We start from the raw sequence: 23,561 nt of genomic DNA, 5'->3' as shown, positions 1-23,561 counted from the left end.
GCTCATCATGGCTCCGCTGGTCAGAACTATCAACATCCCTAGAAGGCAACGAATTAATACTTAAAGATCAGGTAGACGATCATCAACTAGACTTGGCCGGAGAGTTCTTTTAGGGAGCTCATCATCACTAATTAATTAATAATTTAGGTATCTTCTCGGCACGCAAGCCATATAAATGATTAATTACGTCTTTGATTTCACGATTCACCAACGCAATAATAATTATGCCTGTAATCAGCTTTTAGTTATAATTAAACATTGCACTGGTCTAGCTCACTCTTGGCCGCGACACAGGACTACTCGGGATGTAACTCATCATCAGCGTCTACAACTGATAAATTGAGTAATTATTAATAATATAATTAAGCCCAGTCGGAATCCTCAACATGCCCCCATCTCAGACGACAACCTCCACCCACAACGGCACATGATCGCTCCTCCCGCGTTCCTGCGGCGTGTCCAGGATCCCGGTCGCCCTGACCCTCCCCTCGTCCCACAGCCGGCGCGACACGATGATCATGTCGACCCGATCGGAGCTGCTGCCCCAGGCGCGCGTGCGAGGGTAGTACGTGTACTGCCGCTCCAGGCCGTGCAGGGCCCGGAAGACGTCGACCCCGTCGAAGAAGGGCTCTTGCTCCTGCTCCCCCTCCTCCTGCTCCTCTGCGGCGGCCACGTACGCCCCGGCCCGGCGGTTCTCCTCCGGGGCGAAGAATTTGGCGTTGAAATCGGCGCGGTTGGCGCAGTGCTGGCGCGGGAAGACGCGCAGGCTCGGGTGGCCGTCGGGTGGCCCGCGCGCGACGTTGAGGTCCCCCGCGACGACGACGCGGAACCCCCGCCGCTCGAGGGCCAGGCACTCGTCGCGCAGGGCCGCGTGGAAGGCGAGCTTGCGGTCGTGCCGCGTGCCTGCGACGGCGCCGGTCTTGGGGCAGCGATAGGGCGCCGCCGAGCCGTTCACGGCGTAAACGTTGATTAGGGCCAGCGGCTGCTTCTTCTGTTTCTTGTTCTGGTGGGCCGCTCGGTGTCTTTCGTCCTCTTCCTGGCCTTGCTCCAGTACGGTTGTTGCCGGCACGAGGTTGTTGTTGTTGTTGTTGTTGTTGCTGTCGGTGGTGGTGGTGGTGGTGGTGGTGGTGGTAGTGCTCGCTTCGGGCGGTGGCGGCTTCAGCTCGACGATGCTCACGCGTCCCTCGAGATCCCAGTCGACCTCGCGGACGCGGGCGACATGGCGGCGCACAAAGTCGGTCCGCAGGATGGTGCCGACGCCGTACAGCCTCCCTTGGAACCCCCGCGCGTTGTACTTGTCGCGCGGCAGGACGCCGTCGAGGGTGTAGGTACGGCTGTCGGAGAGCGTGTCGTCCCCATTGAGAGGGCTGTTGAGGGATGCGAGCAGGGCGGCGAGCGCCTTGTCGTTTCCTTGCTGGATCTTGAGCTCCTGGAGAAACAGCGCCGCGGGCCAGTTGTGGCGGGAGAGAAAGGTGCGGAGATTGTCCGACCCGGGCTGGGTCGAAGTATTATTATCATTAGTGGCGGGCCGTTTGTTGGGATCGGCTGAGGACTTGAAAAAGGAAGCGATTGCAGTGGACTGCAGTGGCAGATAGGGCGCAATGCCATTGATGTTCCATGAAAATATCCGTATTGTCTGCCGGGATCTCATGGAGATCGGCAAGGCGGATTTGGCTTCATCGTTCCGTTCCAGTTTCTGAACCTGAGTGTCTGGAGGTTTTGATCTCTCGACTCTCCTGCGCTTCACAAGAGGTGGGCTAATGTCTCGATCCGCCATAGCACCTGATCTGATCTGACGCTTCTGCTAACATTGTTCAGCAGATAATGGTTGCTGCAGTGACTCGCTGGGTTCGCTCTGAAACTCATATCCCCTCAGGCGGTCATATTGTGCAAAAGGAAGGATCGAGCGCAACAGATAATACCGTTCTCGGTGACGTCAGAGCCCCAAACTCGGGCCACCTCGCCCACCTCGCAGCTGGGGGTGCTGGTTCGCTCCCTAATTAGATGACACCAGGCTCGCATAAAGAATAAATGTAAAAAAAAAAAAAGTAAACCCACTCATTGCAAGCCACAGGAAGCCATAAGATGAGCTTAATAGTCCAGGTAGGGATTACCAAGTAATAGGTAATAATTAACGGCAAATACGGGAGATGGTGATACCCCTGCAATGTCTTCACTGGTTGCTCCGGCTTTCTAGAGGGACATCGTGCAGAAGCTGTGGCAGATCGAGCTCCGTGACATCCGAAGCAGTCTCCGGCTTTTTCCCTGGAGGTAAATATAATGAGCGAATGACTTTCGTGGCGAGAGAAAATCGAATAGCGGCGTCTGAGCAGGAAAGAGTGACTCACTTGCTGGGCTCGAAGTACCTTCTGCCTAGAGTTTAATTAGAGAAAAGAAAAGGCCATCAATTCAATCAGCTTGAAGTTGATCGATCAGTAGTCTCGCATGATCCAACTTGACCAGCTATCTCAAATGATTGGTAATTAAACTTTGGACCTATGTTTAGGAAAATCAACCAACAGCAAATCCCCCTATCCCTCTTTGTTATTAATACCTGGATACAGTAAGTGGTCACAAGTCCGGGACCGCCCCCACATTTCCCAGCCACCTACATTTTTACCACCAGACTTTAATATAGGATATCTTAACAACCACAAATTATATAGAAAAACTATTTACATTAGATAGTAGCCCTGGTTCTAAGCTTCAATATTTTATATACTACCCCCTAGCTTTTTTGACTACGGCCAGCCGACGTAGCATTCCCTAGATTAGCCTGTCAATTAGCCCCTGCTTAATAGCCTACCACGCCTCCCGTAGGCACTTGGTAAACTCTTCAATATCTACCCTATTCTACCTCAAATTCTATAGATCTAGGAACATCGTATATAGCCTCTATTTAAGAGCTGCCTATACGTGTTCAATAGGGTTTAAATCAGGTGTGACAAACCCAACTCAGACTTCTTCTGAAAGGGTTCAGACGAAGGTAAACGGTGCGGGACAAGTGTACAAGTCGTCTGAGGGATTCGGTGAAGCCAAAGGGTTCACAACAACACTTAGAGTTGTCTCTCACAGTAATTAGCAATGCTTGGTATAAGTACTGTGATTATGATTGTTACCACTGGTAAACTCCCAGAGTCCACCATAACAAGTGACTATCTACATGTATATATAATTCTAGGATTACTAGCGGTCATGGTGATCCTCCGTACTAGCTTACCTAGCTCACGTCGTAAGCTAGTGATCCTCTGCTAGGATCGTTTCTTGCCAAGTGTGATCCTGTCCTAATTGGTCTATCATTCTTCGGCTTGATTGGCCCGTTTGTGTCGGTAGCCTAGGCGGCATCTGTATGTATATTTCTGTGATACGATGCCCCTCCTTCAAGGCTTTTAACCCAAAAGCCCTCTTTAGGTCGTTTTAAATAGCGCTAATATCCTTTCTTACATATGCCTCGCAATTTTTCCCTTTTTCTGTACTGTTAGTGGCTGATAAGATAGCAGATCGTATCTCTAAGCGCCGATCTTCGAAATCCTAATAGCGCGCCGTGCTTGCTTCTTTTATTGACTCCTCTGGCGTGGACGTCATACTATGTTCGTGGTGTTTCAAGCGGAACTTGGCTTGTTATATGGCGTTAGGCTCTTCTCGCTGTGGCGAGTGTGTGCGTTGGGGTCGTTCTTGCGATGGTTCTGACGTAGCATCTGCTTGTTCGTGGCCTGGTTATTGCCTTGATATTCGTAGCTAATCTTTTTATAGTAACGAAGATTATATCTGAACAAAAACGCATAGAATAAGAAGAGGCCGATACTAAAGAGGCCCTTTTTGTTCTTTAAACTTAACTTTAGACGGCTGTTAGTCGATTAGCTCGTCTTTGTCGCTAGAAACGTTTTTTGAAGGAGCGGGGTTCTAAGCTGTTTCGTCGAGGCATGTAGTCTCTAGAGGAAATAGAGGCGGAAGAACGGAGGGTATAGGATTCCGAGGTACGTGTTATTAGTGACGTACGGTCCTAGGGTGTTGGCGTCCCGTTTGACTGGTCCTCTTTAGGCCTGGATTTGTCGGAGGCCGACTTGGCCGTTTTGTCTGAGCTAGTGCCTACGGTCGATCCGGGTTCTGGTGGTAGAACTGTTTTAGTTTCTTAGGGTAGTTTAAATTCTTGACTGGTTCCTATAAGTTATCTTCTGGTCCGAAATCGAGCTATTTAACTAGGTACTATAGTTCCCCGTTAATAATACATGAATCTAGAATTTCTTCGACATCCTATTCTTCCTCTTTATCCTCTGCTTCAATATACGTAGCAACCTTAGCGTTTTTTAGTACTAGTTTGAGAAGTAAAATATGAAAAATATCCGTCTGTAGTCGTATAGATGATAGTAACGATAGTCGATAGTTAGATGTCGAAATTCGTTCTTTGATAACAAAGGGTCCGACCTTCTTAAAGTCTAGCTTTGTGCTTGGTTGTTTGGTTCGTAGGTTTTGTATGATTAGATAGACTTTATCTCTCCTCTCTAGGCGAGGTCCCTCGAGCCTGTATTTATTATAGTAGTTCTTTATTCTGGTTCTGACAAACTTGAGTTCCTTTTTAAGTTTCTCGTGTAGTACGTGTATCTGCTCTGCTTTGACTGCCGCTCTTGGTACTATAACCTCTGGTCCTTGCCTAAGGTCTGCTTCGTATCCATAGTTCGTAAAAAATGGTATGACTTTGGTCGTTTCTGTTGGCGTTATATTGTAAGCGAGTTGTACTATTGGCAATAGTATAACCTAGTCATCTTGTTAGTAGTTAACGTAGGAACGGAGGTATTGCTCGACAACTTGGTTTAGTTATTCCATTTATCTGTTAGTCTACGGGTAATATGCCGTTGACAGTTTGCTATTAATGCCTAATCGTTACATTAGCGCTTGCCAAAACTTCGATGCGAACTTGGTGTCTCTGTCGGTGATCTATTCTTACGGCCAAGCGTGTACTAATGTAACTTGCCAATAGATTACGTCTGCTAGCTGTTTAGCTATCTAGGACTCCTTGTAGGGAAAGAAGTATACCTATTTAGTTAGGCGATCTACTATAGTAAGGATACTATTATAGATTACTCCTATAGCCATATCCTTAGATTCCAGTAGTTTCGTAATAAAGTCTATTATAACTAAACTCTATAGTTTGTCAGCTATTAGTAGTGGCTAAAGTAGCCCGTACGGCTTATATCGTGCCATCTTGCTTCGATTATAGATATCATAGTTCCGTACGACTTCCTTAACTCGTGCCGTTAATTATAGAAAGTCGTAATGTTTCTTGACTTGTGTAACGGTCTTCGTAACTCCTTTATATCCTCTGAGTTTCGACTTGTAGAGTTCTCGAATCATTTGTAGCTGTTAGTCTTTGTCGTAGATATACGCTTTGCCTCGGTACCAGAGTTTCCTATCTTTTTCTTCTACTCCGTTAGGTACTACTGGTCCGGGTGCTGCTTGATACTATGCCTCGTCAATCCTTTCTTCTCAAAAGATTGCGTAGTATTCTAGGAACGAGTTAAGTAGATTATCTTCTACGGGTGTCTACGTTTCGTAATATAGTGTTCTGTCTTTTCGTTCCTTAAACAACGGTGGTATTGTTTCCATTTGTCCTTCTATGTGATCCGTTCGTTAGCTTAAAGCGTCCGCTCGTACGTTTTCTTTACCTTTCTTATAATAGATCTCAAAGTTGAATTCCGCGAGGAATTCTACCTACCGTATTTGTCGTCTGTTAAGCTCCTTTATCGTCGTAAAGTACCATAGATTCTTGTGATCCGTGTATACTTATACTGGTTCGATCGTACCACTGAGATATAGTCGCTATTCCTTAAAAGCTTCGATAATCGTAAGTAGTTCCTTGTCGTGGATTAGATAGTTAAGACGTAGTCTGTCGAGCTTCTTTAAAAAGAAGGCTATAGGATATAGCTTCCCTTGCTTGTCTCGTTATCCTAGCTATCCTCCAATGGTGTAGTCTGAAGCGTCCGTTTCCACCTCGAATGGTTTCTTTAGGTCTGGTAGTACTAGCACTAGATCCTTGGTGATGGTATTGCGAATCTACGTAAATGCTTGCTCGTGTTACTCTTCCTATTGGAACTTAGTGTTCTTCTTAGTAAGCTCGTATAATAGTCGTGCGATCGCTCCAAAATTCCTGATGAACATCCGGTAGAAGTTTGTAAACCCGATGAAACTTTGTACTTCCGTGACTGACGTCGGTCGTGGCCAATCTTTGATAGCTTTAACCTTTGAGGGTTCTATTCGAATTTGTCCTGGGGATATCTTATATCCTAAAAACACCGTCTTCCTAACATGGAATTTACTCTTTTCCTTGTTGACTAATAGCTTGTACGCGTGTAATACGTCTAGTACTACTCTTACGTGCTTCTAGTATTCGTCTATCGTCTTAGAGAAGATAAGTATATCGTCAAGATAATATACCGTAAATTTGTCGAGAAAGGGTTAGATAGCTTGATTAATCAGGGCTTAGAACGTTACTAGCGCGTTTGTAAGTCCGAATAGTATGACGAGGTACTTGTAATGGCTATAGGGTGTCCTAAAGGCCGTTTTCTACTTGTCGCCTTCTTTAATCCGTATATAGTTATAGGCCGATAGCAAGTCAAGATACGTAAAATATTAGGCTCCTACTAACTGATCTTAGAGCCGTGAGATTAGTGGTAACGGGTATCGATTCTTTATAGTCTGTTCGTTAAGTTGCCAATAGTCGATATATAACTATAGCTTTCTATCTTTCTTAGGCATAAATAGGATTAGGTAGCCTGTTAGCAATGTCAATAGGCAGATATATCCTCTTCGAAGGTTCTCCTCTAGATATCGCTTGAGTTCTTTGTTTTGCGTCTAGCTTGTATAGTAGATCTTAAAGAACTTTAGTCATGCTCCTTCCTTAAGCTTGATCTCGTGATCCTATAGGCCGTATTCTAGTAATCCTTCCAGATGCTTTGGTTCGAATGCTAGGTATCCTTCGTACTCCTTCGGTACTTCCCTAGTCTTATCTCGTTTCTCGGTTTTCTGATAGTATGCGAACTTGGTTCCGTCTATGGCGATACTAGCGATTTCTCCTATCTCAACCTATTACTCTAATTACAGTGCTCCGCATTCGTCAATGGAGAGAACAGCTATCGGCGGTTTAGCTCGTTCCTCCTGTCGTAACGTCGGTATCGTTATACCGCTTCTTCCAGAGTCCGTAGTGGTCTGTCTGCTACTGCCCGTCTCTTGCGGTAGATCCGTAGGATATGCCTTCCCTTGAGCATCGTCTATTCGCGATCCTTACACGCTCCCTATCACGCTAGTCGAATACGACTCCGTCCGGGGTCGTAGGTAGCTACTATTCTTCTAGCTAATGTCCGGGTTGTAGTCTTTATACTATAGTAGTCCTAGTATTATATCCTTATCGTCGCCTATGTCTATAATACTAAATACGACTACTATAGTCTTCTCTACTATAGTGATACCGATCGGTTTAGTCTCCCTACGTACCTATTATATCAGGAATAGCCCTTTGACTATGCCATGCTTCCGTTTTATCCTTTAGGGTATCCGTAGTTGATTTACAAGTGTTGGCAAAATCAGGTTTATCTCTGCTCTACTGTCTACTAGTATAAGCATTTCGTACTACTTCTATTATGCCGTTATCTATAGTCGCTTGTCTTGCCGTCGTCGTCTAACAATTGTAGCGATTTCCTATATTTCTGCCGGGAGGTCTTAATATAGTGGTTTCTTGTGCTAGTTCCTCCTGTACTACGCTACCACTCGCCGTTATATAGGCGTTAATGGTTTTCGGGCCCCTCGAAGGGCCCTGACCCGTTTCCCAGGTCAGTGCTAACCTCTCCGATTGTTTGGCTAATAGCGGCTTCGTCAATCGTGCTCATTTCCGTGAGCCATTGAGTGCTTACAGCTTCCTACCATTAGGTCCATTCTGCTTTCCGTCGTACAGTCTATAGCTTTATCTGAAGCTCCCGAATTCGCGATTTCTTTTCGTCTACGTGGTAGAGATAATCGTTACTCTAGCATAAGTCCTATATGTCTCGTCCTGTTCCGTAGTGCCTAGGCCAGGCTCGTCTCAGAACTACCGTAATGCCTTCTAGACTCTAGGTTTCGATTTTCCAGAGTAATTCGGCCGCTCTGTTTCCCGTATCGTAAACCCATTCTATAGGGCGTAAACTTCTATCCCCGTTTTCCTGTCGGGTCGGCTAGTGATTGTTTTCGAATTTGTCGTAGAAGTGGTATCGGTATTCGTGTGCTATACACTAGAACTAGGGCACTTGTACGTGTGCCTTATGTCGAGGGTATAGCTGTATGGCGTTGCCTAGAAGATATTGGAATTCTTTTCCGAATCCTTCCTACTATATATAGACTGTAGGTACCCTAATGCTAAGGTAGGAATGTTTCTTCTAGTAGCTTTCCTATATACGTTTGTCTTTTCCGTGGTTTACGCGTATAAACTGGTACTCCGGGTTCTATATGTCGTAGCTAAGTTGCTAATCGTCAAAGTGCTTGGTATAACTATCGGGTCTATCGTATATTACAGGCTGTTCCCCTTTGATAGTTTCTACGATGTATCGGAGTTCCCTCATTTCGTCCCTTATATCGTCGCTCTACTAGGCAAGTCGAGTTAGGCGTCTATCTTGTTCGCGTAACTCCATATTAAGCCGGAAAACTTCGTTATAGTACCATTCGATCCGTTCCTAAAGGAACAAAATGTTTAGTCCGGGTTAGTCGACTCCTTAGGTGTCGGTTGTCTATAATCCATCCCGTCTCTACGTGATTGTAAAACCCTACTACCTTAAGGCTAGGAGAATCGAAATCGGTGGCATATACTCCCCTGCCATATCCTATTCGGCAATACCTATTTCCGGGTCCATAGTAACTAGTTTGGAGTACGGCGTCTATTTGTCTTTGTTGTTGTTGTCGTGTTCGAGGCCGTCCGTGTCGCTGTCCCTATCTTCGTAGCTTGTAGCTGCTACTTTGACGACGTCCTTAGTTTCGTCGATAGCCGTAGTTTCCTTTCCTAGGACTGGTTTCTAGTCTTTCTTCGGGCTTCGACATTCTTACTTGTAGTATCCTTTCTTTCTATAGTTATAGTAGGTAGCATTGGACTTATCTTTGGTTGCCTTCTTCTTGTCCTACTTCTATACTATATCTATATCTATAGCTCCGGGGTACATCCCGTACGAGGTACTAACGTACGCTCGCTTTTTCTTGTCGTTGGCCTTGACCGTGGTTCTGTTCATTTGACCTCGTTTCTGCTATTCCTGTATATAGAGCCGATCGTCGATTCTAATAGCCTATACGATGTATTCGTCTAGAGTTTTAGGCCGGTCGTACTTATACAGCTCGTCTTTAACCTTTTCCTTCAAGCCATTATAGAACAGTTATATTAACGCCTTATCATTAAGCTAAGACTTAAGTATATCCTATCTAAACTATATAGTGTAGGAGGCTACTAACTTAGTCTATCGGAGATTGGCGAGCCTTTCTTACGCGTAAATCTTTTCGTCTTTGTTACCAAAGACCTTTTAAAGCTCTTCTTCGAAACGGTCATAGGATCGAAAGACTACCTATATAAAGGCGTCTCGGTCGTCCTTATCTTCCTTAGTAAGATAATCGTTCTATATAGGTTTAAACCATCTAAGTACCTTGCCCTCTAGTCTCGTAGCTATATAGAGGACTTTGGCTTTGTCGTCCGGAAACTTGTCGTCGTTAAGCCGGAAGTAGGATCGGAGGTTTGTTAAAAACCCTACAAGATCTTCCTTAGTTCCTCCGTATTTGCCAGGTGGTTCGATCTTAATACGGCTTGCTTTGGTAGTCTCGAGCGCCTTGATTTTGGCGTAGGCCTCGTTGACCAGTTTCTACGAGTGCTTTTCGCCGTTCTCGAGTTCCTTAATTCGAGCTTAAGCAGCCTTGTCTCTCTAGTCCAACTCCTAGATTCGCTGCTAGAGTTAACTAAGCTAGGCAAGCAGCTATTCGGCCGTAACGTTAGTAGCTATATCGATGTCAAGGTCGAAGTCACCTCCGTTCTGAACTATAACAGAACAAAGGGAGTGGTAACAACGTGTGACGAACCCAACTCAGACTTCTTCTGAAAGGGTTCAGACGAAGGTAAACGGTACAGGACAAGTATACAAGTCGTCTAAGGGATTTGGTAAAGCTAAAGGGTTTATAACAACACTTAGAGTTGTCTCTTACAGTAATTAGCAATGCTTGGTATAAGTACTGTGATTGTGATTGTTACCACTGGTGAACTCCCAGAGTCTACTATAACAAGTGACTATCTACATGTATATATAATTCTGGGATCACTAGCGGTCGTGGTGATCCTCCGTACTAGCTTACCTGGCTTACGTCGTGAGCTAGTGATCCTCTGCTAGGATCGTTTCTTGCCAAGTGTGATCCTGTCCTGATTGGTCTATCATTCTTCGGCTTGATTAGCCCGTTTGTGTCGGTGGCCTAGGCGGCATCTGTATGCATATTTCCGTGACATCAGGGCTATATACGGGCTATTTAATCCAGGAAATCTTCTACGCTAGGAGCCACTATTTGGTCGATTTAGATATATAGATAGGAGCGTTATCCTACTAAAAATGCTAGGTCTTATCGTAATAAGGTAGAAGGCCCTCTTCTAGAGCTCTCTAGTACGATTAGGCTATATAGCTATAGTATAGAGTGCTTAGATCCCTCTCTATAATAATAAACTTACTCCGACTACCTATCTATATTACCCCTTATACTATAATAGTAATATTTGCCTATATATAGTTCTTTAAGTTAATAAATCGGTAGTCGTACTTCTTAGAAGGAAAATAGAATACCTAGGTAGTCGGATTTAAAGTATTATTCTAATAGGAACACTTATTAGAAAAGATAGTCTAAGATTATCAGAAATATCTAATAGAATAAGTATACTATATTTAACTTACCTGTATTAGTTTATCCGTTTTTCTAAGCTAATCGTATACAAAGTTATATTGATCTTTTACTACCTCCTTTGACAAGGGAATCCTCCTTTTGGTACGCCATTTCTATAGATAATAGGCTCGGAGGTATCGTCAGATAGTTAAAGGTAATACTTTCTTCCTAATTACGTTGATCAGAGCCTTCCGTGCTATATGTCGGTTTTTCTTAACCATCAAAAGGATATACCGTTTTTCTAAACGCGAAAGAACCTCTAGACGGCCACTTCGAGGTCAGGACTCAAAAGTATAGTAAGATTTCTATAGTTTAATTACGTAGTAGATGGCATATCGGGATACGCCAAAGAGGGTTGCTAGGGATCGCTCGCTTTAGCTAGTAGCTGTAAGGCTACAAATAACCATTCGAATATATAGGCTTAATTCCTGGTTTGGCTGGTGGTTTACCATCAATTTGCGTATAAAATCGTGTAGATTAAGGGCTATATCGTTGAATTGTAGGATGTTGAAGAAAAGGTAGGATACGCGTGGGTGTCGCGAAACGCGTTTAAGTGGGTGGGGTGGTCCGGGATTTTTGACCCCTGATTGTACCTAATTAAACGTCCTTGCGCAGTACCACCTCCATAGACACCATCATATTGCCCAAGCAATCGTTATCTCGAACCAAGTTACAAAATACCGCCCATAATTATCTAGAAGCCTTCACTGCTCTGGATACTCATTCTCCACTGAGCCCTATACACTTCCCTGTCCTGGACATAATTACATGTATGTATGTACAAAATTACAGTACATGTGGCCGAGCGACTTTTTTTTTTTGGGGGGGGGTTGTTGTTGCTTTAAAACACCTGTGCCACCCTCTCTCCAGTCGGGAACGCAACCTCGTACTGCAGCACCAGCTTGACGCTCTTGCCGGCGTTGAGCGACACGTCCCACTGGACCTCGCCGGCCTTCTTCAGGCTGGCCGTGGCCCTGCCCCAGTCCTGCTCCTCCTTGCCCTCCCGCCCGGGCACGCCGGTCGGCACCGGACCGGTCTTGCCGCCGCTCGCGGCGAGGCCCGCCGGCTGGAGCACCTCGACCCGGATCTTGTCGTCCTCCGAGACGGGCACCTGATCGAGCACGGTGACGTCGACGGGGCGACCCGCCGCCGCGCGCGTGTTGACGAGCGTCACGCTGCGCGTGTACACGTTGTTCTCGCCCTTGGAGAAGACGCCCGTCGTGCTGCGCGTCACCTCGGGCTTGGGGTACGCCACCCGGATGGCCGGGTCCACTCCCAGGGCCACGGTGAAGCTGTCTCCCGCGCTGCACCGCGGCAGCGTCGACCGCCCCAGGAACGTGCCGTCGAGCGTGAGGCCCATCGGGCCCCGGAGGAGGGTCAACTTGCTCGTGTTGCGCAGCCGCGCCCGTAGGTATGCCGCCGGTCTGTACTTGGCCACGACGGTACGCGAGAAGCTAACGTTGGCGAAAGAAACGCGGGCTATCCGCTGCTTGGACGGAGTGGGCGACGGCTTGAGGGTTTTGGCTTGCGGCAGCTCGTACGTGGCCGTCAGGCCGGTCTCTTCAAAGGAGGGGTCCTGGAAAGAGAGCTCGGGGGCTGGCTCTAGCATCGTCCCGGCGTCGTCGTTGTCGGCGCCGTCGGTGTCCTCGCTGTAGCCCTCGGGCTGGGTCGCTGCGGAGGTGGCGGCGCGGTCGGGGGACCGGCGGGCGGCGAATAGCATGGGGACGCGGGAGACTGTCGCTGCCCCTGAAGCCGGAGCTGCTGGAGGAGCCGCTGGAGGAGCCGCTGGAGGAGCCTGTAGCCCAAAGAGGCTGCCGCCCGGGAAATTGTTGGCGTTGGCCCCCACCTGGCCAAAGGCAGAAACGGTGTTGTTGGCTCCGGTATTGCTCGAATTGAGAGCAGACGCGCCGGGACCATCAGCCGACATACCGAAACGAACTGCGCGAGCCTTGTAGGCGTTGTAAGAAGGGTCCGGCGGGGGTGGCGCGGACACGGATGAGCTGGCCCGGACTTCCTTCTTCAACTTTGACAGCGGGTCCTGGCCCACCCCGAACAGATCCGTTCGGGGTCTCTGAGAAACTGCGGCGTTCTGCCGAGAATTCCAAATCTCCTTTTGGTTCCGCTCCTCCCGGCTGTGCACAATGTCGAAGCCATCCGAGGCACCGATGCCCCTACCGACGAGCTTGAGGCGCCACGGAACGAGCGACGGCACGTCGTCTTGTAGTCCCGAGAAGTTGGCCTGCGAGGTGCTTAGGATTACCTTGCTGTTGGTCCACGTCTCGGATGTCATGTTGGTCAGACGGGCGTCGAAGCTGAGTGTGGCCGTGTTGGTCGTCGTCGAGAGCGCCAGGTCGTAGCTCGGGGACCAGAAGGCGGATGATGTGACGTAGGAAAGGGTCAGGTCGCACGTCACGGCGGCCTGGTCCTCCTTTGGACTCTTGTCCGAAGCAAGCTCAACGTCGGCGGCACTGGCTATGGAATTTCGGCGAGATGAGCTGGGCGTGAAGTTGGTACCGGCATCAAGGCTGATGCGGACCGTGTAACAGACGCGGGGCCAAAACTTCTGGCGCTCTCTGCGGATTCGGTCTTTTTCCCTCTCTCGTTCCTCGTCACGGCGCTTCTGCTGCGCCTTCCGCTTCTCCCTTGCCCTCTTGGCCTTGGCCTTCTCCTCTGCGGCCTTCTTCTCCTCCCTGGCCTGAAGTTTTTCGAGGAGTGCCTTCTCGCGCATCAGTTTTGAGATGCTCTTTGTCAGGTCGCGGTCAAGGACGGCGCCCTCCATGTGGTCCCGGAAGACCTTTTGGCGCTCATTGCGGTAGGTCTCCACTCTGGCCTCAATGTCGATGTCGGCTTTGTGGTTCAGAGAATTGCAGTACGAGTCGAGAATTCGCAGGCGGCTCTCGGCACTGGCGATGATCTCCTTGGCACGCTTTTGCTCGTCCTGCAAGGCCACCAGCTTATCCTTCACTTCCTCAAGCGCCGCATTGACCTTGTCTTCGCTGTCGCCTTCCTCCTCCTCCTCCTCCTCCTCCTCCTCGGACTCATCCTTGTCGGGCTCAGAGTCGGAATCGGGATAAATCTCCTCGAAGATGTCTCGGTTGGGCAGCAGCTCAACCGTAATGTCAGTAATGGTGGCTAACCCAGTTCCCTCAACCTTGATTGAATTCTCATCGGCTGTTGGAGTTACGCCGACGACAGTGATTTCGTTGGCACCGGGCTGCGGCTTGTTAGCGAGACTTTCGGGGGACTATTAATTAATTGCAAGGCGCGAAGAGAAGGTGGTGGGCACGGGGCATATTAATAATTATTAATTATAGGGTAATATGTACCTTCAGAACCACGTCCTTAATCTCGCGGACGACCTGGGCTTGAGTTGGGAATAGGGTGACAGAACGAGTGAGAAGGTTCCGGACATGGAATTCCTGCTTATGAGGCCCGTCCATTGTCGCTGCAATTGTGATGCTGCTGGATGTAGTTGAAGGGGCGGTTCGATGAGGACTCTGAGGGAGAGAGGAGCATGGAGGGGATGGCACCGAGCCAGAGAAGCTCAAGGGAACGAAGTCTGCGTTCTTAAATATCCTGTTACCCGCCGGGATGGGGGTCAAGATGGAATGTGTTACCTCATGGAGGCCGTGTCAGGGTAGGTAGCTGTTGCTCTACACGGTAGTTGATTGGACAGCTACAAAAAAGCCGGTCACTACTGGCAAACTTGTGACTCAAAATGCTGACAAAAGAGACAAGCGACATCTCTAATTAACGTTACTCCACCCTGGGGTATCCTAGATAGGCAACCAGAGCGGGCGGGTGCTTTTGCTCAGTTGTGCAAACAACTAGTCCACGAGAGGGTGTTCCCGTCTGCCGAAAATGAACTTTAGAAAGGGACCCTGCGCAAGACGAAGAGGAAATAACTATTGGCCCTGGAGTTTGTCGGAGCCTAGGCAAGTCTCCAATGTGATGCGGATGCCTTTTTCGTCGTCCGCCCAGCACCTTTTAATCGTCAGCACGCGTCATGCCTATCATATTCTGGAATCCGTTTTTTACAATGAGTGTCTGATGGGTCTCAACTGCCTTTCGCTTTCCTGCGGCGCAGCCGACCGAGCCGACCGAGAAAAAGCGGGGATGCATGTTAACTAGCTTGGCTTCCGCACCGACCCGTCCCCGAGCCTGCCCCACAGATCCGCTCCTGCCACATGCCTTCCCGCAGATCCTCTTCGGCGGCAACCTCATCAAGGGCCTCGGAGTTCAAGCTTACTAGTAATATAGTTTTTTTGTCTTGCTTGATACCAGGAAACACACGATTTTGGCCTTGACCCTTTTTTTTTTTCCCTCTCCACCACTGCCATGGACATCCAGCAGCCTCACTCGCAGCCGCCTCTTGGCCGCTACGAGCCTAATCACGCATCGGAACACTCACACAACGGCGACCATACCCTCAACTCCTCGACTCTCCCATATCGGCCCCGTCCCGATGCTCCAGAGACCACTTATCCCAATCAACAGCCATACCCTGGCAGTGAGCCCTCCAAACCCACCTCATACATGGGGCCGCCACCACATCCCTCTGGCCCTACTCAAGGCCCCCTGAACACGTCCTCGTCGACGTTATACAACTTGAACGACACTACCAGTTCTGCTCAGCACCTAGCCCATGTATCCCCGCAACCCATTCCAGGCCCCGGTCTGGATTCCAAGTCTGAACCCCCCAGTGTCCCAGGCCCCGACGCTGCTGCGTCAACCACCACCTACCCGCCTCCCAACCACTACGGCCACGCAACGGCAAGCCCCCCGGCGGCGCCAGCAGACGCTGTTCCCAATGCGATCACCACCGCCGCCGCCGCCGGCACCAACGCCGCCACCGACATCCGCGCCGGCCGCGCGTCCGCCGAGTCCGCCCTGCACGAGCTGCTCGCCGCCCGGCGGCAGCGGCTCATGGTTCACCGCGTCGACGGCGCGGGCGGCAGCGGCCACGTCGCCGGCGGGGAGTCGGATCTCGCGGCCGAGGTGGAGTGGAAGGTGCGGTCGCAGACGGGGCTGGTGCTGTTTGGGTTGAGGGGCTTGCAGGAGCGGGTCGGGACGGTCCTGGCCAGGGCGGAAGGGGAGCGGTGGAGGAGGTGGGGGGTTGGAGGAGTTATGTGAGTAGCCTTTCCTTTGCCCTTGTTCCCTTTCTTTCTCTCATTTTTAGAACCAATGGTTCGTCTCGAGGAGAGGGGGTGATGAAGTGGGAGTTGGTGGGCCGGATGGGGAAGTGCCCTGTACACCGTACAGAAAAAGGAGATTCTGTATGGAGGGATTCCGTATGGTGTCGGCCTGGCTGACTGATTCTAAACCCCCCGTCTCCTCAGAGCCTCTATCATCCCCCTCGTTAAACGCCTGTTCCGTCGCCGCCGGGGTGAAGACGACGACTCGTCCAACAGGACCGAGTACGCTTTCAAAAAGAGCAGGAACCTTGTCTCGCGCATCCTGGCGACCACGAATCGACCGGGGCTGGGAACCGTAGCCTTCTTTGTTTTCGCCGTACTGTATATCTTTCAAAACGAGGTCACGCTGCGCGTGGCGCGGACCGTATCGAAGCGGTTGAAGCGGCTCGCGGCCAAGGTTGAAGATGGCCGCGAGGAGCTTACTGAGCACGACGTCAAGGTGTTGCAGGGGTGGAGATGGCGAGTGCTGGCTTGGAGTGAGTGACAGCACTGCGTTCAACACCATTCGATGATACGACGTAATGAGTGACAAGAGCGGGATGGCCCGGCGTTAAGGATGGATGGAGTGTTACCATGTGTGATTGGCATTTGGGATGATGCAGTTTGATGAAGATCGATGAGTGACGACAGATGTGACTTATTACACTGAAGCCATGGTTCTAGCTCGAAACAATTCCTAGGCTGCCTTAGGGAAGTAGGCCGCACTTCTCTGGGATTAATGCCAATTTTAGTTCCTAATTATTGTTAGCCATGTTTGTTTCAATATGCATGGGAAACACATGAATTACCGTAGACCACTTTTTAGAATTTCAACTATCTCCGATCATTGTGTGAACTGATCAGAAATAATAATATGCCTCTACTTGTCACCTGTAATTACATCTATTATCTGGCAGACTCCTATGAAAGTGTTCCCTTCATAGTACCACTCGACTCAGAACTGGGGAGGTCGAGAGAAGCGAAGGCGAGTGCCCAGTACGTCGCCGATGAGGGAAGCCACCCAAGGACTTGCTTTTAAGTTTTGAACAATCTCGGGAAGCAGCAAGGGGGTTGGGACAAAATTTTGCCAATCAGCCTTGCTCCTTCCGTTCCCAACTCCTCAGGCCTTGCTTAGCCCCGAGGGCAAGGATGAGTCATACAAAGATGAGATGATTAATTGCTAGTCTAGGTGCTCTCAAAGGTGCTGCATGGAAGTCCAACTCACTTGAGGTGGAGAGGGAGCGATGGGATCGATAGCAGGATCCAGAGCAGCGCGTTCCCTCACGAGATAGTGCGGAAAACGTTGCGCACGCTCTGCACACCCACTTCGACTCATCTCGACTCGCGATGGGCCTCGTCGATTTGCTCTCGCGTTGGGGCAGAGAGTATCTGCTTGTGATAGTTGCTGCCGGCAAGCAGGATGGTGCCGAAAAAGTTGATGAGCACATGGATGCCTATATTCATGCTCTTTGCTCTCGAACACGACGTCACGCCCGAGAGCATCCCGACGCCATTCTGGATGTTGCTCCCCGGCCGGGTCATGGCCCAGACGGTGAAGATCAGGTTGGCAAGTAAGGACACCAGGGAGCCGATGTAGAACAAGAGGGCCGAACTCTGCCATCGCGCTCGCCTGGCAATCATGGTGGTGCGGCTAATTATATTATACCCGTCTGTTCCACAAACACCTTATCGACAACCTAAAGTGACCATCACCTTGTGATGATCTTACTGGGATCGTATATTAGAGGACTACAGATCGTGTCACGGTTCGGATTCTTGTGCGATCTCATCATTAGAAGGGTAGCATAGGAGAAAGGGAAGTCCGCGCTGATCGCACAGTCGGTCGTGTTAAGCTGCCTAAATACAATTTGTACAGCCACTTTACAGTCGAGAAGCTGATTCTCGCCGATCGTTTCCCGAAGCATCCGAATCTGAGTTACGACACCAAAAGCCTAAATTTGTAATGAGAGTAGCAGCGAAGCGCCTCGTTCATGCTAATTAATTAATACTTTATGCATGTCAAATATAGGTCACGTTCCAGCACTGCTCTACGTCAACCCCTTTCAATAATTAGGCGTTTTTTGATCCTTGACACCTCGGGTATCAGAAGCTATAGAGCTTCTAAAGCATTAGCCACACACGTGCCACAGCGTATGAGGCGCTGTTTAACGTATTGGCTAGTTCTTTTATCTATAAATATCACTTGTTTTTGTCTCCTTTGTAGATAGTTCAATTAGGTACCTTTTTTTCTTCCGTCAAGCTACCCACTGTAAACACTATTTCCAACGCTTCCCGGAGCTCACCACTGCGTTCGGCATCGGGATAAGGCATAATTGAAGCGAAGCCTCAATGACTGAGTCTCTGAAATGTAAATATGTTGAAGAGCGAAGGATGGAGCTTCACTTCTATATAATTAAATGGCTAATTAATCCTCCAGGTTTATCTGTACACCCACTGCATGCCACACTCTTGGCCCCCCGCGGTGCACTTTCCCTCTCTATCACAATCGAGGGTGCCTACTCTGGGCCTCGATGAGAGGTGCGCGAAGCGTATACCACAGTCAGGGTATTTTATATTAGTCAGTCAGCTTAATTATCCCACAACTTTGAGCAGAATGTTATTCATCATTATCTGCCAGTCCGGGTCCATCCCACCAGAGCAACCCGCATCATCTATTTCAAAGAGGTTGCTATCATTTGCCACAGAAATTGAACATCCTTTCCTTGCCGGCTTCTTCGTGTCTTCATCAACCCATAAGGAAGGAGTTCGGGTAGATCGGCGGAATGTTGGCATCTAATTATCCTGAGAACAAAACTAAAGTCTGTGTTCCTTCGCCTGATGGTGGACACTGAGGCAAAAGCATCAGCCATGTCACCATGGCTGAGATGTGCTAGTGCCGATCTACGACCTGCGAGCTGATATCTGGATCCAAGAGATCGTGAGCCGCTATCAACGTGAGACGGTGAGAAAATCTACCGTTCAGTTATTTCACCCACGCAATCAATCTTTGTGGGACGGCTAAGCGACCAAACATCCGTTTGCCTACCTTGTGTTTCATGAAAACAAACTGCTTGCCCAATTCTGATTAATTAATTAAAAAAGACAGGGCTGGCCTCTTCGTACGTTTCAGTACCGTAGGACATTAAGCCACACAACGGCCAAACCGTCTACGCTGTGCTCCCCATAAGACACTGAAACGACCGGAATGCAACGGACAACTAGAGGTCTATAATTGATACGCGCTTTCTAGCTACCAAACGCAGGTCTACGGAGTTTTAGCTCTTCTCCTTGTCCTCCTTGAGTGAGACTATGCGGTTGAGCACAATCTTGTCGTCTGTGCTATCGGAATCCATGGCCTGCCGACAAGTTAACGCGAGCTCGGACTTTATCACCAGAGTGTCATAGAACTTACAAAGTACGCCACGCGCATGCCCTGGAACCGCACCGATTCCGGGCCGCCCTTGCCACGCTTGTCCTCCCCGGCAGCCTCCGGCCAGGGTGCCCGCGCCTTGACTTCATCAAAGCCAGATTCGATCACGGCATTTGGGTACACGATCTCGCTCTCGGGGTTGAGATCGCTGAGGAAGCCGCCCTCGGCAGCGGACGGGTTATCCGACTTGAACAGCCGGTTGTAGACGCGCACCTCGCACTTGCGAGATCCCGAATCCTCCCCGGCGGGAACCCACTGGATGAAGGTCTTGGGCTTCTTGACCTCGCGGTCAAAGACGGCACGAATCTCGGTCACCTTGCCGGTCGCCTCGTCTTTGATGAAGCTGGTCGCCTTGATAGGGAAAGGCGCCTGCAGCAGGCCCACAGTCTTGCCCGGCGCGAGACGGAAGTAGTCCTTGCTGTCAACCTCGCGGAAGTCGGATCGGTCGATATAAACCGTCTTGGTGAACTTGACCTTGTGGTCACCCATGGCGGGATTCTTTGGCGAGAATGGCAACGTGACCTCGGTGCCATCGAACTCGTCGGCGTCCTCGATCACAACAGGTACCGGGTCGAGGACCAGCATCAGCCTCGGCACCGTCCGTTCGAGGTAGCGCCGGATGGTCTGCTCGAATCGCGACATTTGGATGATGCTGTTGGTCGTGGTAACGCCGAGCTCGTTGACGAACTCGAGAATGGCACCCGGGGGAACGCCCCTCCGGCGGACTGCAATAAGGGTGGAGAGGCGGGGGTCATCCCAGCCCCGTACAATCTTCTTGTCCACGAGCTCCTTCAGCTTGCGCTTGGACATGATCGCGCCTTGGATGCTGAGACGGCCATACTCTCTCTGCATGGGCTGGAACTCTACGAGCTGCTTGTTCAGCCATTCATACGAGGTTCTGCTCAGGAAGAATTCGACCGTGCAGAGCGAGTGGGTAATGCCCTCGAAGCTATCGCACAAGCAGTCTATCAGGGTTAGCAGTGCCGGATGCCCAATGAGGAGCGTAAGGATGCTTACGCGTGAAGTCGTAGGTGGGATAGATTTTCCACTTCGTGCCGGTTCTGTGATGGGGCTTGTCTAACACACGATAAGCGGCAAGGTCCCACATCTGGGGGTTTCCGTCTGTGATCTGTACATTTATGTCAGTCGGGAACATGCAGGTAAGACAGCGGTTCACGTACGTCCTGCTTCATCCGCAAGAAGGCCTCCTTCGGCTTGTACTTGCCGTCGCGCATGTCGCGGAACTTTTGGAGGTTCTCTTCCGGCGACTGCTCGGCGTGCTTGCACCGATAGCGCGGGCTCGTCCCCTTTTCGCCACCGCGCTGAAGCTTGATCTCCTCATCTACGGCTGACCGTCAGTACCGAAGAGAACAAACCCTTCCCTGACACTGCAAACATACCCCCGCAATGGCAGACGTAGGCCTTGCCCATGTTGATGAGCTTCTCGGCGAGCTCGTAAAGCCTGTCAAAGTTGTCGCTCGAGTATGTGATCTTGTATGGTTCGAAGCCGAGCCAGCGGACCATCTCCTCGATCGCCGTGAAGTAGACTTCTTCCTCGGCCTCGGGATTGGTGTCGTCGAACCTCAGGTAGCTGTGTTTGTGCCATCGAGGTCAGACCCAGCCTTCCTGCACCGTCTAGAACGGTTACATACCACTTGCCACCGTGATATCTTGCAAAGCCGAAGTTGACGGCAATGGCCTTGGCGTGGCCGATATGGAGAAAGCCATTGGGTTCGGGAGGAAACCGCGTAAACACCTCTTTTTCGGGACGCTCGTTGTATACGTCGGCCAAGAAACCGTGCTTGAACATGGCATCGGGGTCGATAGGGCCATCCTCTGTCTTCTCCTTTGTCTTCTTCGGTGCGGCTCCGTCCTGGGCAACCTTGGTGGCGGCAGTAATGTCCTTGGTGTCCTTGTTCTTCTCCTTCAGGGCTTTCTTTGCGCGCTTCGCTAGGCGCTTCTTCAGCTCTCCTTTGGAGACCCACTCGCCCGTCTCCTCGTCGAGCTGAAGCTTTGCACCGTTTTCAGTTGGCGCATCGCCGAGTTGCAGCTTGGCGGCAGCATCTGCAACGCCGTCCGCCATGGTTGGTCCTTGATCAGTTGCCCGATTTGGTTGCTGTCGTCGACGTTTGTGTTGCAGGAATGAGGTCGCGACGGGAGGAGTTAACTGATCTCGATGCTGGTTAGACACCCAAACCTAACAGACTCAAGCGCCAGTCGTCGCAAGATTCAGAAGCCTTGGGAGTTTGTTGCCAGAAACGTTCTGGTGAGTCAACTTCGGAGCTGTCCCTGTTGGTCTGGCAAAATTACCTGTTTGGAGGGGCACAAGGAGGGGCACAAAGACTGTACCCACGCGACCAGGGGACCTAGTGAGATAAGGATAAGATAAGATAGTGCCTGAGCTTATGGCCGGTGTAATTAACAGGCAAGCCCGGTGGGTCTAGCCCCATCTCTTCGTGTTGCAAAGCCAGGTCCAGACCCTCTCCGTTCCGCTTTCGGGTTCGACAGAATGCACCGACCCACGATCTTTGCATGTGCTGCATTGATCATTGTGGCTCATGTCAGGAAAATGCCATCGGATGCCGATGCATGGGGCGCCGGACGATCGTGAAAACCCGCAGTTGAGAGCTGCTGGGACATGATCGCCCTGCGCAACCCTTCCCCCCCCCCCCCCCCCCCCCCAAAACAACCCAAAAAAAAGACGCTGCTGAACCGCAACTGTACCCTACCCTGCGGTCGTATTTCTCTGCATTTCTGTACCTCTCTCGCTTCTCGCCCACACAGCAAAGCTGCCAAAAGAGTCGGTTTCTTTATTTCCCATTTCCACCGTCAATCGGCTAACCTACTCGTCTATACCCCCCACCCATTCACCAGTCGCCGTAGATTGATTACCGAGGGACAAACCCTCTCGGGTCCGCGCTTAGCTCCCACGATCGCAACCGAACCAAGGTTGCTTTGTCCCTTCGTTTCCGATGTTCCTCCGCTCGCGCCCCAGAATGGGCCAGCTCCTGACAGCTTCCGATATCCCGTCCCTCTCCCTCCTCTACAAGCTCCGCAAGCTCTCGGCCCCCTCTCCCGGCGCCTCCCCGCTCCCCACGACGACCCGGCCGGGCCCGGGCGCCGACATCCCCCCGCCGTCTAAGTCCCTCAACGACCGCGTGGGCCTGATCCGCGGGGACATCACGACGCTCAAGCTGGACGCGATCGTCAACGCGGCCAACCGCTCGCTCCTGGGCGGCGGCGGCGTCGACGGCGCCATCCACCGCGCCGCGGGCCCGGAGCTCTACGACGAGTGCCGCGCCCTCGGCGGCTGCCCGACCGGCTCGGCCAAGATCACCAACGGCTACGGGCTCCCCGCGCGCAAGATCATCCACGCGGTCGGTCCCGTGTACGATCCGCTCGACCACGACAAGTCGGAGCGCCTCCTGACGGGGTGCTACACCCGCAGCCTGGAGCTGGCGGTCGAGCACGGCTGCCGGACCGTGGCCTTCAGCGCCATCAGCACCGGCGTGTATGGGTATCCGAGCCAGGACGCGGCGCCCGCGGCGTTGGGCGCCATCCGGAAGTTTCTGACGGGGCCGGATGGGGATAAGATCGACAAGGTGGTGATTGTGACGTTTGAGATGAAGGATGTGGAGGCTTACAACGAGTTTATCCCGTGCGTTCCTTGTCCCTTTTGCTTATTCTAATCCTCCGACAATCCCGCCAAAAAAACAAAAGGGGGGGGGGTTGATCTTGCTGACCGACACGGGGCGTGTGCAGGTTTTTCTTCCCGCCCGTAGCCGAAGACGAGGCCACAACCGACAATGAGGAGGATGAAGCGAGAGAAACCGAAGCCAAACTTACCGCCGAGGCCGAGGCCGTCGCCAACGAGCTTCCCAGCGCTCCGACCTCTGACCCTTCCGACACCGGACCTGCCGGCAAGAAGCAGAGACAAGGAGAGGACTGAACGATGGGCAACATGAAAAGGGAACTGAAAAAAAAAAAAAATAAACAGTAGTGATTTGACTGGCGTTTGGGAGAAGACAGGCTGGGAAATG

The 23,561-nt window shown here is 50.7% G+C and overlaps 7 protein-coding genes across 7 annotated transcripts; 2 read left to right on the top strand and 5 right to left on the bottom strand.

The window, feature by feature from the left end:
* Positions 1-397: 397 nt before the first annotated feature.
* P884DRAFT_200910 (Endonuclease/exonuclease/phosphatase) lies at positions 398-1,651 on the bottom strand (the record flags this gene model as incomplete). Its single annotated transcript, XM_069438322.1, has 1 exon — positions 398-1,651. The coding sequence occupies one exon, from the start codon at positions 1,649-1,651 to the stop codon at positions 398-400; it is 1,254 nt and encodes a 417-aa protein (XP_069297252.1).
* Positions 1,652-10,757: 9,106 nt separating this feature from the next.
* On the bottom strand, positions 10,758-11,195 carry P884DRAFT_201091 (uncharacterized protein; the record flags this gene model as incomplete). The annotated part of the gene is made up of 2 exons (XM_069438337.1): positions 10,758-10,820; positions 11,094-11,195. Coding segments are annotated over 2 exons (165 nt in total), but the record flags the coding sequence as incomplete, so codon positions are not given.
* Positions 11,196-11,758: 563 nt separating this feature from the next.
* P884DRAFT_292295 (uncharacterized protein) lies at positions 11,759-14,533 on the bottom strand (the record flags this gene model as incomplete). The annotated part of the gene is made up of 2 exons (XM_069444151.1): positions 14,244-14,533; positions 11,759-14,131 (listed from the first exon to the last, which is right to left on the bottom strand). The coding sequence occupies exons 1-2, from the start codon at positions 14,355-14,357 to the stop codon at positions 11,759-11,761; spliced, it is 2,487 nt and encodes an 828-aa protein (XP_069297250.1). The 5' UTR covers positions 14,358-14,533.
* Positions 14,534-14,918: 385 nt separating this feature from the next.
* P884DRAFT_243919 (uncharacterized protein) lies at positions 14,919-16,862 on the top strand. Its single transcript, XM_069440345.1, has 2 exons — positions 14,919-16,046; positions 16,257-16,862. The coding sequence occupies exons 1-2, from the start codon at positions 15,256-15,258 to the stop codon at positions 16,594-16,596; spliced, it is 1,131 nt and encodes a 376-aa protein (XP_069297249.1). The 5' UTR covers positions 14,919-15,255; the 3' UTR covers positions 16,597-16,862.
* A 561-nt stretch (positions 16,863-17,423) lies between these two features.
* On the bottom strand, positions 17,424-17,732 carry P884DRAFT_300000 (uncharacterized protein; the record flags this gene model as incomplete). The annotated part of the gene is made up of 1 exon (XM_069444727.1): positions 17,424-17,732. One exon carries the CDS (start codon positions 17,730-17,732, stop codon positions 17,424-17,426), a length of 309 nt encoding a protein of 102 aa, XP_069297248.1.
* Positions 17,733-19,174: 1,442 nt separating this feature from the next.
* Positions 19,175-21,802, bottom strand: P884DRAFT_259878 (tRNA synthetases class I, catalytic domain-containing protein). The gene is made up of 6 exons (XM_069441388.1): positions 21,174-21,802; positions 20,922-21,112; positions 20,703-20,863; positions 20,539-20,650; positions 19,504-20,486; positions 19,175-19,447 (listed from the first exon to the last, which is right to left on the bottom strand). Exons 1-6 carry the CDS (start codon positions 21,602-21,604, stop codon positions 19,367-19,369), a joined length of 1,959 nt encoding a protein of 652 aa, XP_069297247.1. The 5' UTR covers positions 21,605-21,802; the 3' UTR covers positions 19,175-19,366.
* Positions 21,803-22,517: 715 nt separating this feature from the next.
* Positions 22,518-23,470, top strand: P884DRAFT_269974 (uncharacterized protein; the record flags this gene model as incomplete). The annotated part of the gene is made up of 2 exons (XM_069442314.1): positions 22,518-23,179; positions 23,284-23,470. The coding sequence occupies 2 exons, from the start codon at positions 22,518-22,520 to the stop codon at positions 23,468-23,470; spliced, it is 849 nt and encodes a 282-aa protein (XP_069297246.1).
* Between the last annotated feature and the right edge of the window lie 91 nt (positions 23,471-23,561).

This window comes from Thermothelomyces heterothallicus, assembly GCF_042370625.1.
Source record: "Thermothelomyces heterothallicus CBS 202.75 unplaced genomic scaffold P884_scaffold_12, whole genome shotgun sequence".
NCBI lineage: Eukaryota > Fungi > Ascomycota > Sordariomycetes > Sordariales > Chaetomiaceae > Thermothelomyces > Thermothelomyces heterothallicus.
The sequence above is the reverse complement of the archived record's forward strand: the minus strand, read 5'-3'. Positions and strand labels throughout refer to the sequence as shown.